Here is a 16,554-nt window from a genome sequence, read left to right on the forward strand (position 1 = left end):
GTTGATTGACCCACATTTATATCAAAACAGTTTGTTCTTAACCATAAGCTTGTCTTATGGATTGTTGAATTAACTGTGATGAGAAACCGTTGTCCATCGAAAAAACGCCGAGATCTAGTCAACCTTACAACTTGCAACCATACCCTCCGAGTCGTGTCCAGAACTTTACTCGACGAGGGGAGAGTCCTTTAAGGAAAAGTCTATTGTTACTGTTTGCAGTGAAATGACTGAGAAAGGCAAATTTTTGTTTTTCACATTCTGAGGACGTTTAAAGGGCTGCCCATGCGACATGGGCAGCCATAGGGTTAGATTTTGCTCATATTTCTCTGCACCTACTACCCAGTTGTTCCAATAGGTAACATGATCCTAAAATTCTAAAATATTGCAAAAAAAAGGATCAGTGATACTTCTCCGCGTCGGATTTAATGACTATCAAAACATTGCACATTTACATAAACCACATACACTTGATCTCATTCACCACTCCAATCCTTCATTAAGCAGGGGAAAAAATCATAATAAACATTTGAGACATATCAAAATTCACATCTAGAAGTTAATAAGATCAAAAAACTTTGGAGAAAAAACTGGGATATTAAAGTCATGCATATTTTGTGGTTTATATCTTGCCAAAGAGGTTAAAACAAATGGAGATCTTTGATCGATATATTTTTGAGTTGCGTTCACACGTCTACAACCATTTTCTTGTGCACGTCTGTATTGCCAACAACCTAAAAAAGAAGAACATGAAGAAGGAAAGAGGACCAGTAGAACAGAAGAACAGTAGAAGAAGAAGAACAGTCGGTAAAAGGACTGAAAACGGGAAATTACTTAAACTTCACGGAATTTATGGACACCTATTTAATTTTGAAGCTTAATTACTGCTAGATTTTCATTATTACCCTGGGTTCAAACAGCTGGTCTTAGAAAAATGGATAGATTATACTTATAGGCTCTTAATCCTATATTGCATTTCTTTTTGTCGTATATAATTTCCCTTTACTCAGGGGAGCATAATACACTCTGTTCGACCAGGCAGAACTAATTGCGCAAAGCACTTTATTCTGACATCGTCTTTGGTGGATAATGAGTAGTGGGTGGCAGTTCCTCGCTTTTTACCAGTGTTTGTCTTTTTTTCTGCATTCCCAGCCACAGTCCCTTGCGGGAGAAATATACTGACATTTTTATTTTTATTCTTTAAATCCATTGTTGAATAAATCCGTCCATCTAATGTCAACTCTACCCCCGCCCCGCCCAGCAAACTAAAAACATGGGCGTCAGCCTTACCAAATCAACCTTTCAAAGGGTGTTAAAATTAAGGTCCGACTGATATTATCGGGTCGATATGAGGATCAGTGTCATTATCGGATATCGGGAAAGAATTATCGGTTGTCGGCCCATAATTTTTTTTTTATGCGCATCTTGTCCATAAAATGGCGCCATATTTCTTCAGGTAATTCTGCTTGTTAAGTCGCTAGGGGTGGAGCCAACAGCTAAGTCTACCATGGTGGAGAGAGCACCAGATATGAATCAAAGTATTTCTGTTGTCAACACTTGTCAATGCACAACTGGTGCAGCAATGTTCTAAATATATGGCGACTTCAAAAACGTACAACTTCAACCAAAACATCTAAAACGAATACAATAAACCATATGATTTCTGTATAATGAACGTTCACCTGCGTGGGTGAAAGATCCAAAATTCAATTGGTTAAAACCATGATATTCAGTCAGGGGTGCAGCTAAAGGTGAGACGGGGGGGGGGGTGTGAGGTGGGGAGGGGGAGGTTCCCCCTCCCCACTGCTTGTGGGGGAACTCCCACCTTGGAAAATTTTTACCTCTTTGCCTTGAAAATTTAGCTTATGTCTCCGCATTTGTCGGCATAATGGACAGTTTTGTCGACACATTCTTTAAATCCCTCCTCCAAATTTAAAATTAGCTGCACTCTTGTATCTAGTATGCCTAGCATAGACTCGTTAGTAAGAGACCATGTCATGCGAATGTAAAGCGAAGTTTTGACATTAATATGTGAATGATTAAAATTCGAAGTCCCGCTATTGAAATTTGGATTTGAATAATCAATTTCAATAAATATCTTACACTTTTTTCAATTAGATATTCACGTATTTGTATTTATGCAACTAAAGCAGCTTCTTTGATTATTTTTTTCTTATTGGTCAATTCCGTAACTATCCACCATTTTTGTTGTGTGCTCAGAAGCTGCTGATCAGATAAGGTAAAGAAAATCAAAGAATTCTTGTAAATGACCTATTTCTGGAATCCAAAATGAATTATTGAGGCCTTTCTTTGGTGAGGCTTTTCTTAGGTAAGGTTTTTTCCGAAGGGGGATTTATCGGAAAATTATATTCGGTGCGATACCGATACATCGGTATCGGATCCTAAAATTCATATCGGTCGGGCCCTAGTAAAAATAGATTTGCACAATGTCTTTTACTTCAGAAGGACTTTTACTTGGACAGATAAGTAAGACTAAAGAATACGAAAAAAAGATTTTTTAAGTTATGTTTTCAATTTTGAAAAAACTACTTGCAATTATAAATAGCGGAATTCAAGTTAGCAGTATTGGGGCAAATCAAAAAATGTAAAGTGTCATTTTTGTGAAGCTGAGATTTTCGTTGTACCCCTAAAATCGGTATGCATAAAACATGGACCTTTTTAAAAGAAAAAAAAACCTCTTCGTCTTTAGAATAAAAAAAAAAAAAAAAAAAAAAAAAAAAAAAAAAAAAAAAAAAAATGCGGTTACGACAATCAACAGTCATGTCAGCTGATTTTTGTGCAAAACGAAGTTCTGAATGTCGAGACAGAGCCCATCTGTTTTTAACTCGCCTTTTTATCTCACAATATAGTTTTTTCCTTTTTAGGCTTTAACAGATACTACTACCCAATTTGATGTGTACAGCTTTAATTTTTCGCTGCATCCGTAATACATGAGTCATTTTGCGTCAGAAAATAAAAGACGCTGTGCGAACCCATGGTTAAACATCTGCTCCTCATAAGAAACAGTGAGAGAAGCTGCGATTTCAACCACTCAAACAAACGGGCTAAATTGCTATAATGTGACAAAATTGACCCATACCTTGAAAGGAAGAAGATGAAACTAACATCCAAGGGCGTTAGAATCTTTCTTGGGAAAGAGAACGTTCCTTCTAAAATTTTAGATGGCAGTGAAATTTGACTCATTGTAGCATGGGCACACTGAATTTAATACAGAATTAAATAAAAAAAAAACAGGTTTTTTGAACTGAAAGTAAGGAGCGACATTTAAACTCAAAACGGGCAGAAATTATTCCGTATATGACGGGGTTACTCCCTCCTCAATACCTTGCTCTTCGCGCTAAAGTTTTTAGTACTTCTGAAAAAGCTTGGTATTCCAACTAAACGACACTTGTGTTCCAGAAATCGTTCTTAGAAATTGGAACAGAGTCAAACTTCAGCGTAAAGAGCAATTTATTGAGGAGGGGGGCAACCCCTACATATACGGAATAACTTCTGTTCGTTTTGAGTTTTAATATTACTCCTTACTTTCAGTTGAAGAAACTTGTTTGTTGTTTTTTTATACTTTATTTCTGATCGTTTTTTAAATAATACCGGTAGATCTGGCCCACTCTCCATGAAAGAATCTCCTTCCCTCACGGGAAACTCCTCCGTGGAAATTTCCTCCCACATAAAATACACCCCCCCCCCGGAAAATTCCCTCGGCATAATTCTATCGAAGCTGAAAACTCCCTCCCCTTCCATAAAATCTCTTGCGGACGATTCAGGCTGAAAAAATTCTCCTTAGCCTACTTTGATTTTAAAAAGACAATAAAATCTAATAGTTTTTCCGTTCGTTCCTGGAATCCCCCATTCCGTGAGAATTTTTTCCGGAAATCCAACTGCGCTGAAAATTTTCCCTAGAAAATTACGCCTGAACATCTCCGCATCCAAAATTGAGTTGGCAAAGAGAAAGTACGACGAATAAAAAGAATTTCGTAAAGGAATTCTGTAAAATTTCCCACCCCAAGCACAAAATCCCCCCCCCCCCGAAAAATGTCTGTATACTTCCAAATAACGAATATCATACGCATACAATGGGCAATTTCATAACTTACATTCCTTTCCCCATGGGCTATGGGGGGGGGGGGGTCAAGTTACCCCCTATAAAGGCATTAATTATTGGATCTTTCAACTATGCTGAATAAAATGTCTATCAAAATTTGAGGCGACTTTTGGGAAAAAGGGGAATGGGAGGGGGGCTAGTTACCCTCCGACCTTTTTGGCCACTTAAATGGCACTAAAGCATTTAATGTCAGTTCAAATGCCCCCTCTTCCAATCCCCTAGGACCATTAGTTCGATACGATCACCCCTGATAAAAAAAATAAATAAACACGCATCCGTGACCTTTCTTCTGGCAAAAAATGCAAAATTTCATATTTCTGTATATAGGAGCTTGAAACTTATTAGGTCGTTCTTTGATCCTGTAACACAACATCAATACAACACAACTTTCTTAAAAAAATTAAAATAAAAATAAACAGTCTCATTTAAGACTTCAATGCTGCTGAGAAATCTATTCCCAAATAGGCTAAAGTCTATTTTCCAAACTGCTTCCCTTTCAAAAGTTAAAATACTCAAATGACTCAATTTAATGACACTAGAAAACATATATTTTTTTTGTCAAATTTACAAAGTCTATTTTTGAAATTTTCTAATTTCTTCTATTATAATGTAATGCGACCCAGAGTTTTCATACGGGATACAAAAAAAAGAAGAAAAACTCACTTTTAATAATTCGTCGTTAAATTTTATGAACTACACACCACGCATTTCATGTTTTTTTTCTAACCCTTGTCCAAAGGCCTAACCAACCCCTGATCTTAAAATCCTAGGTTTTTTAACCTAAACTTTAAGTTTGCAACCTCTAAGAGGCATCCGGGACAACCCAAACAACATTTCTGTTTGCAGAAAAAATTCTGTAAACAGAAATCTGTTTACAGAAAGGTTGAGATTAAAAGAAATATTGAATTAAAAAAATAAGATATTAAATGAATTAAGAAATAATTTATTTGAATTAAGAAATAATTCTTAATTTTGATTTAATTCTTATAACATTCTTATTTAATTTATTTATATTAATTTAATTTATTATACAATATTCTTAATTTAAATTTGAATTAAGAACTAATGAATTAAGAAATAATTCAATGAGATTAAATGAAAAAATAAATATGATATTAAAGGAAATACTTATTAATAATAATAATAATAATTTATTTATGCCCGCTCATGAACAAAAATGACCAGCGGAGTACAAAGAGAGAAAAAGGAAAAAAGCAAAGAAAGTACAGCAATCAAAATCATACACACTGTAATACCACACTAACTAATCAGCACAGACATAAAGGTTGTGCACCGGCAATAACTCGGATAATTTTTCGAATGATCTTTTTCTAGCCTGAATTCCAGATCTGGCAGTACTTCAGTCGAGTCACGCAAATTGTACGAGCTCAGGAGACAAGTGTTACGTTCGTATAACGGTAGACGCTACAAAAATTTCAGATACTTGCAATAAACTGATCGAAGTTTCATTTTTTCTGTTGCCGTTAACCAATCCAATAGCGGTGAGATATATAGAAGATTTGGCAACGCAATCGCTGAATAAAGTCATGATAGCACTTTTCTATTGTAACAATACTTGAGTGCTGCTAACTTAGCATAACTAAATCGGATCGCGGTAGATACATTTTCGATAAGCAGGGTCCTAGAACTGATGATGCTAGAGCCATACGTAACACCAAGGTACTTAAGTTGATGCACCGAAAATATTTTCGTTCCATTAATGATGATATAAGGCTCAATTCTAGATACTAGACTACGCAAGGGCGATCGCAGATAAATAACCATGAACTCTGTCTTTTGGGCATTCATTTTGAGACCTAAGCCATTGTACCCACCAATCAGCAGGTCGAGGTTACCCTGGAGGATTGCAAGGTTACTACTTACCATAAGCACATCATCAGCGTAACATAATAAACTAAAATCACAGAGTCCTAGGAAGAACCCTCCATATATATGTTTTGTTATTGACGAAGTAAGAACATTGAACATCACCGAACTAAGAATTAATCCCTGTCGAAGCCCTCTAAAAAGCCGTATAGGATTAGATACGAGCAATTCTTGACCCAGCTTGACCCAGATAAATGAATATCGATACCAATAAGAAAGGCAAGCTACTACATAAACTGGATAACCCCCCCCCCTGGATACGGTCTTGGACGGAACCCAAACTGACGGTAATCTAAAGTGCATTTCGACACTATTTTTGGCAAAATAATTCTTTCTAAAACTTTGCTGAGGGTTGTAGATACTGTTATGGGACGATAACCAGAAAATTCATTTGGGTTTTTACCCTTTTTTGGGATATTACTCACAACACCCGCACAAAAAGATTTCGGGACCACTGCAAAATCTATAAACATTTCATACAGAAGTTGTTCTAATAGTCGTATACAACCATTAGACAGATGTTCAGACTAATTGTGTCAAATCCAGGAGCTTTGCTTCTCTTCTGCTCTGTAATAGCAACCTTAACATCGGCTTTCTTAACTGCAAACAAATTTCTCTTTTGAAGCAGAGGTTCTAGTTTACTTTCGGAATCACTAGCACTTTCAAGACCCGGATCTTTAGATCCAAAAACGGACGAATAATGTTTTGACCATTCATCTTCACTAATATTCGTAGCCGATGGCTTAGGCTGCGGTTTTGATTTTCTGAAGCAATTCCACATACTGGTTGGATTATTTAAAGCGTCACTTGATGCTCTTTCTGCTTCGTTCATATTGAAATTTTTGACTAGCAAACTATAGTCTTTTTTTGTAGAGCGAAACAAGTTATGTAAAATACCCGACCTAGGCTTATCTGATTCATGCCGTATATGATACCATAGCTTTGCGCGTCGTTTTGTGACTCTGATTGACGGACACTCGTCCTCACCCGGCCGACGAGTTCCTTTTCGCACTCGACACTTTGGCACGGCAGTCGATTCTGCAACTTTCATAGCATGGATGATTTCCGAACAATGTATATCTAAAGCGGTTGGGTCTTTCGCACCGTGCATCAGTAGATGGAAGGTCACTTTTATTTTGTTCAAGATGTTGTCGCAAATTTCTACATATACTTCATAGTTTATCTTACGCCACTCAGGCTTTGTGTAGAACATACCACCGGTGTTTCGTATCGAAGCCAGGCTAAGCGGAACCCTGAAGTTTAGGCCAAGATGGCCACTCACTACGTGATCAGAGATAACTCGAACTGAACCGCTCAACTTTAAGTTTGACAGTACATGGTCAATATTGCTGGTAGAACCAGAGTTATGAATATATGTGAAATCCTGTGTTTTATTATGTACCGCAACACAGTCAGATAAAGAGGCTCTTAAAATGTCAGATAGTTTACCTGGTAGCATGAGGCCGCACTGGAAATCACCACATATAACATACCGTCTGTTACCAAGCCTTCGCGCTAATCTGCCTAAGCGGTTACACGCTTCGGCAAACTTCTGCTCTGATCGGATATCGTTCATATTTGTTGGTAGGTACACATTCACAAGAAAAAAAAATCCGGTAGGACCTTGGAACTCCACTGCCGTGTAGAAATCACAGGATTCAAGGAATTGACATTGCAGGCGGTCGTCAACAATCACTGCAGTACCACCGGATGACCTTCTCCTGCTGTACCGACGCTTAGCTTCGTGAAGAAATACGGATTTGCCCGGATATTGCTGCAGGAGTCCGAAATTATCACGAGTAAGGAGGTACTCTTGAAGACAGACGACGTTATAAATTGAACACAGTTCATGAATATAATCGAGCTTTCCTGCATTATGACCATATACGTTAAGGGAAAAAACGGACAGATCTGTCATTTGTTTCCTTGTTTATTTCTTTACGGCGGGGCAGCGAAGGCTATAACAGAAGTATTCATTACTGCCGGCAGGGCACAGTGCACATTTGGCACAGGGCACTTGGTCAACATGCCTGAGACTCTAGGTAGGCATGCCTTTCCAAAAACTAACAGACAAGTATGTGTCCAATAAGAGAGTCATGCATACTCTCGCCATTTACCCGTGCCCCACCCATTTAAACATTTGCCTCTCAATTACTTGGACTATCTGTCTTGGCTTTTCTCTGTCTATAATTAGCCATATCTTGATGCAACCTATGCAATCTATTGCAAAATACTTGATAACTGCAATTCAAAATCAACGGACTCAACGCTGTAAATCCCACAGATTGGAATTTACACGGGTTGTCCTTGGTTGATTCGCGGGGGTCGGCACAGCGGGGGCATCTCATCTACTGAGTACAGTCTTTAGCTATATGATCGAAGGATTGGCACTTATAGCACCTTCTCCGCACTTCTCTGAATTCTGTTACTCTAAGGTGAGTATATTCCACATACCCCATGTTTCCGGGCCTTGTCCTGAGAGTATGCGTCAGAGAATAGCAACTTGAAGCAGTCCGAGTTACCGTATCTCCGGGCTTAAGTTACACCTGGGTTGCGACTGCGAATGTCATCTTCCGTTGTCTTTTGGGGTAAGAATTTTGCTATGGCGGCAAAAATCGGTTTACGATATTTTACTTTCAGATCTGGCTTACTGGCAAGGGCACTTGAAAGAGATTGGGCAGCATCTTCTGATTTCAAATATGCCATGATACCACCTTTCACTGAGTCTATTTTCTGAATCTCGTCATCCCCAACATGGTTAGTCAAGAATTCCTTTTGCTTGAGACACGATTCCGTAACATCAGGAGGAATTTCCAATGAAGACTCAGTTCAAGTTCATTTGGGCAGGAGGGAGTGAAGCCCAGTAAATAGGAGTGGGACAGAGGCTATACAGTGGTCAATGAGCGACTTAAGTTTATCGGTACACTCGTTTACGCGAACAGTCAGAGCTGTCAAGACATCCTGAGGAACTCTAGGCACTTCCGAGATTTTCCAGATGGTAAACCGATATTTTCATTCGGGAACATTGGCAGCTGTTCTGAGGCTATCGTAAATATTACCGAGCAGAATATCTCTTCCAACTTGAGATCGTCTTTCTTCAATCAGGTTTTCATCAAACCCTGCGAGCAGCTTAACTAACAACTCTTGTGCTTGCTTGATTGCTTCTTTCTGAAAAAAAATTGCCTCCGGTGCTTATTACAAAGTCTTTCACAATATTGGCATATCGGAAACACGTTTCAACTAAGTTCATTACTGGCGAATACACGTAATTATAATCACCCATTTCCGTTCACGCACCCTTATCAAGTCCAAAATCAAGTAATATTCGTTGCCAAAAGCACCGAATTACCAAATTACCAATCCGTAATCAAGTCCAAAATCAAGCTATGTTTGTTATCTATGCTCGCACAATAATAATCAATTTCCGTAGCTTTGACCTTCACACCACGACTGCGTGGTGTGAATATATATATTTATCTTGTTTAGATGAGACTTCGATTTTGCCACAATTAAATCTGAACTGTTTTCACCAGTTTCAATTTGTTTAACGGACAAAAAACATGCCAATAACTTGTAGTAATTACCCTACCTAATTGTGAAGAATTTATTGGTTCTGAATTTCAGAGAGCAATCAATAAAATACGCTCATTTGTTATTATTGTTGTTTAGGGGTTTTATACGTTCGACCAATTGGTCATATGCGACGCCCATTTAGTGCAAATTTACGCATTGATTGGGTAGTACTTGCTTGAAGATAAGATAATGTTTCTTAGTTATCTTCTTCCTATAGTCGGCTTCTTACTTATGAATGAGATAAACTACATGCATTTTAATAATAAAAGGATTATTTATCTCGCTTAAAGTCCATTACGAGATTGGTTATTTCTGTTAAGATTTAACAATAATTTATTATTTGAACCAAAAATGTGTTTCTTTTCTTCTCTATCTCATGACTATCGGCAATATTGCTAAAATTCGTGGCAGCACCAATGCACCAGAGGAAAAAACATTACGCGCACTCCTCCCACGCCCAAATCGGTTCACAACTTCACTCCAATCCTTTAAACTTCCTTTAACTAATTAATAGAACACTTAACTTTAAATTATTTAATTTTATTCATTTAAAAAAAAAATGTATACAACATTACGTAGTATTACCATGTATTTAAAAAAATTTAATCATTATTATAAAACTTAAATATTTACAAATATGTATATAATACATATATGTTAATAGAACATATATGTATACATTTCCGGCTTTTTGTTTTGCCCCGAATCGATGTTTCGATCTATAGATTATATTATATCGATTTGGCCCCGAATCGATTATAAAACTTAAATATTAACATATATATATGTATATATATATATATATATATATATATATATATATATATATATATATATATATATATATATATATATATATATATATATATATATATATATATATATATATATATATATATATATATATATGTATATATATATGTATACATTTCCGGCATTTTGTTTGGTCCCGAATCGATGTTTCCGTCTAAAAAAAAATGCGACACAAATTTTAAAAATATAATCCAGTAGATAGAGACAAAAATTGATCTCAGCTATCGAACGATAGCAAAATTTGAGTCTTGCATTGAAATATTTAAGCTATAGGACCATAGGAAAGCAACAGGCCAAAAACTTGCAAAGGAAATATAAACCTTAATTTTTTAGTCAGAATTGGATGCCCATTTTTGTTGAACATTTGTATAACACCAGGCATATACGCAGGTAAATGGGTATGAGTGTATGGGTATTAGGGCAGTTTTGTCAAAACCCTACAAAATACCCGAATTTAATGGAAAACATTGGAAAAATTCTTAAGAATCTGGATATTTTGCAAGCGCTAGGGCTCAAAATACCCCCGTGCTTACTTCACTGAATTAAACCTTACGAAAATAAAGGAAATAAAAACCATTTAGCCTACTCACTAAGAATCTTAATGCAATATAAGCTAGAGTAAGCCAAAAACAGCAATTTTTTTACATTTTTTACCCATTTTTTTTTACATTTTTAGAGGGAGTTGGGCCGGGTGTGCAATGTGTTATTTTCAGCCTGAATCACCGCTTAAAATTTCAAGCACCCTCTCCCCCTTGCAGCCAAAACATTTTCGACGTAATACCTTAAATTAGCTGTTTTTTCCAAGACCACACTGCCTTTCTATGAAGAACAATTAAATGTTCCAATGGGTATAAGTCCATTTATTAGACAGTGAAAACAGATATAAAAGTCTGGATATTTTGACCATATATACAGCTATCGTAATCAGCAGATATACTGATGACACCAGCGTTATTAGTATATCTGGTGATGACAATCGCTGTATATACGGTCAAAATATCCATGCTTTTTTATTTGTTTTCAATATAAATAAATGAACTTATCCCCATCAGAACCTTTAATTATTTGGAGCTGAAAATTTTACGAATGTGTATCTAAACCTTCGCTTAACAGCTTAGGTATGGGTAAAATACTTGTCGAAGAACTGAAGAGCTTCTTAAAATTTGGATATAAAAATTTTCTTCAGTCCATCCCCTTTCCAACCCCATTGAAGTATCTCCTTACGTGCAAGATTGAATTGCTTTGAAAATACAAGAAAATAATGCTTCTTATCCCATAGAAAGTATCTATAAACTACAAAAAAAAAAAATAAACGCAAATATTTACCGCACAGAATTCCTCAAAAGACACTTTTCCATCTTCATCTTTGTCTGCAAATAAAATTGTCTTATCAACTATTTGCTGAAGTTGGGCATCTTTCAAATTATTTCCAACCATCATTTTGAGCACCTAAAATGAATGAATCCATCTAAATCAGATGAGCACTACCATAGTGAGCAAAACCATAATGAGCACAACCAAAAATACAATGAGCACAACTAAAGACAAAGAGACTCAAAACATTAATTCGACTTGCCCTTTTTAGTTGAACTATCATACGGTCTTCACTAAATACGAATTGTTTGATTTTTGCACAGAGTTGCGAAATTCAATCCTCCATCCTTGTGAAATTCGATGAACAAGCCCTCTACTACATCTTTGCATGCAACCAAAATTGAAAATTTTCGAATTTGACACAGCAAAATTTTATTAGACTGCGAAAACCCGATCTAATCTTGAAAAATTTAACTTTATCTACTCTTTCAATCTAAATTTATTATTCGCAAGCAAATTATGTGCAAGATATAAAAGGAATCTCAGACTGAGTGCAAAACTGAATGAATCACAGGCACACTTTCACTGGATTTTTTGAAAGCTCAGCATAAGCGGCAAACGAACAGAAAATACACAATACATCAACTAAATGCCCGTATACAACTTTAACATACAGACACATAGAAAAAAACAAAACAAGAGTGAATTATTAAAAAATAGAAAAAAAGTCAAGACGTTTTGGAGTCCCCTACCCCTCCTAGGTGCGTGTCTGTACGAAAAGGAAGACAAGCACAGTAATATTATGCTACTATTAACATTACAAGACAGAACAAGTAATATATTGCCACACGCCTTTAGACCTTAGAACCTCATGTGACTCCCGTGGCAACTAGAGCATCCAACACGAGTCCCCAGTCATCTATGAAGCTTGCAGCTACGCCAGTGTCTCCTCCTCTGGTCATAAAGAGACATGAAAGTGTCGTAGTCATTGATGTGCGTTTGGTGGAGTGTATTCTTAGACCTTCCTCTGCGGTGGGCGCATTCAGGTAACCAAAAGTTGTTGATTTGTTGTTGTTAATTTTTTATCGAATACAAAAAAAAGCCACAAGTCAGAACTAACGAAATGCAATTATTCTACCCCAAAAGGGTAAGATAAAGAGACAATAAAGATAAAGCCCCCAGAGCCTTGGATCAAAAGTTGCAAGTTATGGTAGCCGGCGTTTATCCCCACCCCCCCGGGATATAACGTTTTTTTTTATTATTCTACATAAAAGAAGAGAAAAATACACACTCGACGAACTTTCAAATACCATAAAAAATTCAAGCTCCGTCGAATACAAAAAAAAGCCACAAGTCAGAACTAACAAAATGCAATTATTTTACCCCAAAAGGGTAAGATAAAGAGACAAGATGTCAAAAATATTACAGGATGTCAAAAATATTTGAACAGTTCAGATAAGTTATTTGTCACTGGATCTCTAAGTCTCGTTATAATTCAGGCTGTCCATAATTTTTCTTTTAACTAGAGTTCCCTAATTAATGATTTGCATGCCTTTGAAGAAGGCGAAATTTTGCAATTTTACTGTTTGTAGACTCAGTGAAATTTTACAAACTGAATTTAAAAATACTCGGTTATAAATATAAATGAATATAGTTATATTAAGTTATAAACATAAATGGAAATTCCAAAATTCGTACGTTTGATCAAGTGGCTCAGCATTCATACTGGAAAATTTTCACACTCATCATCTCCTGACAGAAAAAATCAAACGCCGCCTATCAGCTTCATACACTTCCATGATCTCTGCTAAGCATCGTTTCAATGGCCATTATTTTGCAACACTGTACAACAATGTTGCTCACTCCCATCCTCCAGATTGCACCCTTCTGGAAGATTCTTACAAATGCTGATAAATTGAAAATCCGCTCCACTTCCGTCTGTTTCGCAAAATACCTACTGAGAGTCTTCACCTGCCGTGGAAAAAGTGGGGTAGCATAGTAGCAATGGGGTAGCAGTTTTCGTGGCCTAGTGGAATTTGTTGGCAGATTTTGAAATTTGTTGGCAGATCTGGCAGCTTTTATAATTCTGTCGAATTCTGCTACTGGTAGCTTTGGAAAGAATAGGTGCTATGGTACTATTGGTAATTGGTAATAGGTACTGAGCTTAGGCAACGAATAGGTACTATTTGACAGATAAAGATGGCTTTAAACGATTGTGTGCCAGTCATTTCAAGCAAATTAATGGCATACCTACGTCAATTCTGAATTCTTGGTCAACCTTCTTAAGACCATAGGCGGGCGTGCCTTGTTTACCTCTCATTACAGGCAATCTAACGGTCTTATGTCAATTTTAAATTCTTGGTCAACATGCCTGAGACTCTAGGCAGGCATGCCTTTCCATAAACTAACGAACAAGCATGTGTCCCATAAGAGAGTCATGCATACTCCCGCCATTTAGCCGTTCCCCAGCGATTTAAACATTTGCCTCTCAATTACTTGGACTATCTGTCTTGGCCTTTCTCTGTCTACAATTAGCCATGTCTTGATGCAACCTGCAAAATACTTGATAACTTCAATTCAATTCAAATTTTCCATACCTGACCTTTATATAGCAGATCATACAATAGTTGTTGCAAGAGAAAGGAAAACACAACCAAAACATTTCAAACCACGCTTGGAAACAAGTTGTTCTACACTAGTTGCACTGTCCTAGCTCTCTTCTTCCTCACTTTTGTTACAAATGCCCCTGTTCTTTTTTTTTTTTTTTTTTTTTTTTTTGAATTGTCTTTCGTCCTAAAAAGCATAGTACTCTGCTACTTTTTTTGTATACCGCGTTCATTTTCTTCTTGTACGAAGACGGGTTTTCACTAAATACTAATACTAATTATCACTGGTTCGAAACTTTTTACGTCAATTCTACAGGATGCAACTGTATTCTTATGTATTTTCAGCTATTTCGCTTTTAGCCGACAGAGCAGGTCTAAGGTTCCGCTAATTATAGAGTAGAGAGGCAAAAAATACAAAAGCCCTTGACCCTACCTTCAAAGACTAACAGCTACTTTCCGGTTTCAGTTCTACAATGTCGGTTTTCATTATTTATTAGTTTTCATTATAATTTTTGTATTACTTCACATTTATTAGTATTCTAGTTTCAATTTTTTTGCACTCAATAATTCAATAATTGAAAATATAATAATAATTCAATAATTAAATAATTGAATTAAATTCAATAATTGAAAAAATGAATAATTGAAAAAAACTTTATTCGGCGCTCCCCATCTATCTGAAAACGTTTTTCTTAAATAATAAGTCAAAAAGCTACGCAGCCCAATCGAAGATTCAACAGATTCAGTAAACCCTATGATTAAATTGATGTTTAAAAAAAAATCAGATATCATCTTACCTGAAATAATTCCCCGTTGGAAATAAAACCATCATTGTCCATTTCATAAATCCTAAAGGCGAAACGTAGTTTTGATTCTTTGTCTCCTTTCCCACTAAAGTGTGAAACTTGAAAATATAATAGTTGAATTATTGAATAATTCAATACTTCAATTATTGAATTCAAAATTCAATCATTGAAAATAAAAATAATTGAAAAACAGCTTTATTCGGCGCTCCCCATCTATCTGAAACCGTTTTTCTTAAATAATATGCCAAAAAAGCTACGCAGCCCAATCGAAGATTCAACAGATTCAGTAAACCCTGTGATTAAATTGATGTTTAAAAAAAAATTCAGATATCATCTTACCTGAAATAATTCCCCATTGGAAATAAAACCATCATTGTCCATGTCATAAATCCTAAAGGCGAAACGTAGTTTTGATTCTTTGTCTCCTTTCACACTAAACTGTGAAACTCCTTGAATAAATTCTGAAAAAGAAAATAACTAAATAACTACAAAACTAATGTCATATTTCCCAGAAAATACAAAAAGATAAACTTTTAAAAGATCTTGTCAGTACAAAGTGAACTTTCTATCAAGTGATCGATAATAATAGCCAGGCCCTGTAAAGTGACCCTAATGCTGTGGGGAAGTTTATAAAGCGCAAAGCTTCTGATAACATTCCTCAAAACACTCTGAATGAAAATGTTTGGATTAAATATTTTACGAACGAGTTTGCACTTCCCGATGATACCCATGACGTTCAATATGAGTCTAAGCTGGGTCAGTGTCTCGGCCAACTACTCGTCGGCCCTACTTATGGTGCTACAGTCCCGAAAATATGTGGTGCTATTCTAAAGTTGAAAAAGAAGTATTAGCAAAGTGTTGATAATCTTTGTGGGTTTCGTCTTGTTCACGGGAGCTTAAGTTTAATGTGCCAGAAATACAAAATTATTTTTTTTTAATATAATTTTTTTTCAATTATTTTTTTTAAATAATTTGAAAATAATTTCAAATTATTTTTAATAGTGGTAATGTTCTAGATGTATTCTGTACCGGTTTAATAACTCATGTCATTAAGAAGGGTAAATCGCCACCTGAGTATAGTTGGTATCGAAAAATTACTGTCTCTCCAGAACTATGTAAACTGATGGAGCTGCTTGTAATTGATGAGGCAAATTCAGTGTGTTATGGATCTGATAACGAGTTTGGACTAAAAAAAGGCCTAAGTTGTGAATATGTTCATACAATCCTTGAAAATTTGTTAACTGATACGATTGAAATTGGATTAATACTATATATTGCATGGCACGATAAGAGAACGGCGTTTGATTCTGGTATAGACCCACAAACACTTGTTTCAGCTCGGCAACGTGGTTTAGATAGATCTATAGTAGCATTTTTTCGTAGTATATATGGACGGCTTTGTGTTAGGCTGAAATTGCCTTCGCCCAATGGAACG

The 16,554-nt window shown here is 36.1% G+C and overlaps 1 protein-coding gene across 2 annotated transcripts in view; it reads right to left on the bottom strand.

The window, feature by feature from the left end:
• Positions 1-404: 404 nt before the first annotated feature.
• LOC148949864 (calcineurin subunit B type 2) overlaps positions 405-16,554 on the bottom strand; it is a 42,199-nt gene continuing 26,049 nt past the window's right edge. For both annotated transcript variants that reach the window (XM_089091343.1, XM_089091342.1), the window contains 3 exons: positions 15,459-15,580; positions 11,720-11,842; positions 405-731 (listed from right to left, as the gene is read on the bottom strand). In XM_089091343.1, coding sequence (XP_088947469.1) covers positions 684-731; positions 11,720-11,842; positions 15,459-15,580 — 293 coding nt within the window. In that variant the 3' untranslated portion in view covers positions 405-683. The remainder of the gene's footprint in view (positions 732-11,719; positions 11,843-15,458; positions 15,581-16,554) is intronic.

The sequence above is a fragment of the Artemia sp. Qi Xiang Cuo genome, chromosome 7 (genome assembly GCF_049724085.1).
Source record: "Artemia sp. Qi Xiang Cuo chromosome 7, ASM4972408v1, whole genome shotgun sequence".
NCBI classification, from domain to species: Eukaryota; Metazoa; Arthropoda; class Branchiopoda; order Anostraca; family Artemiidae; genus Artemia; species Artemia sp. Qi Xiang Cuo.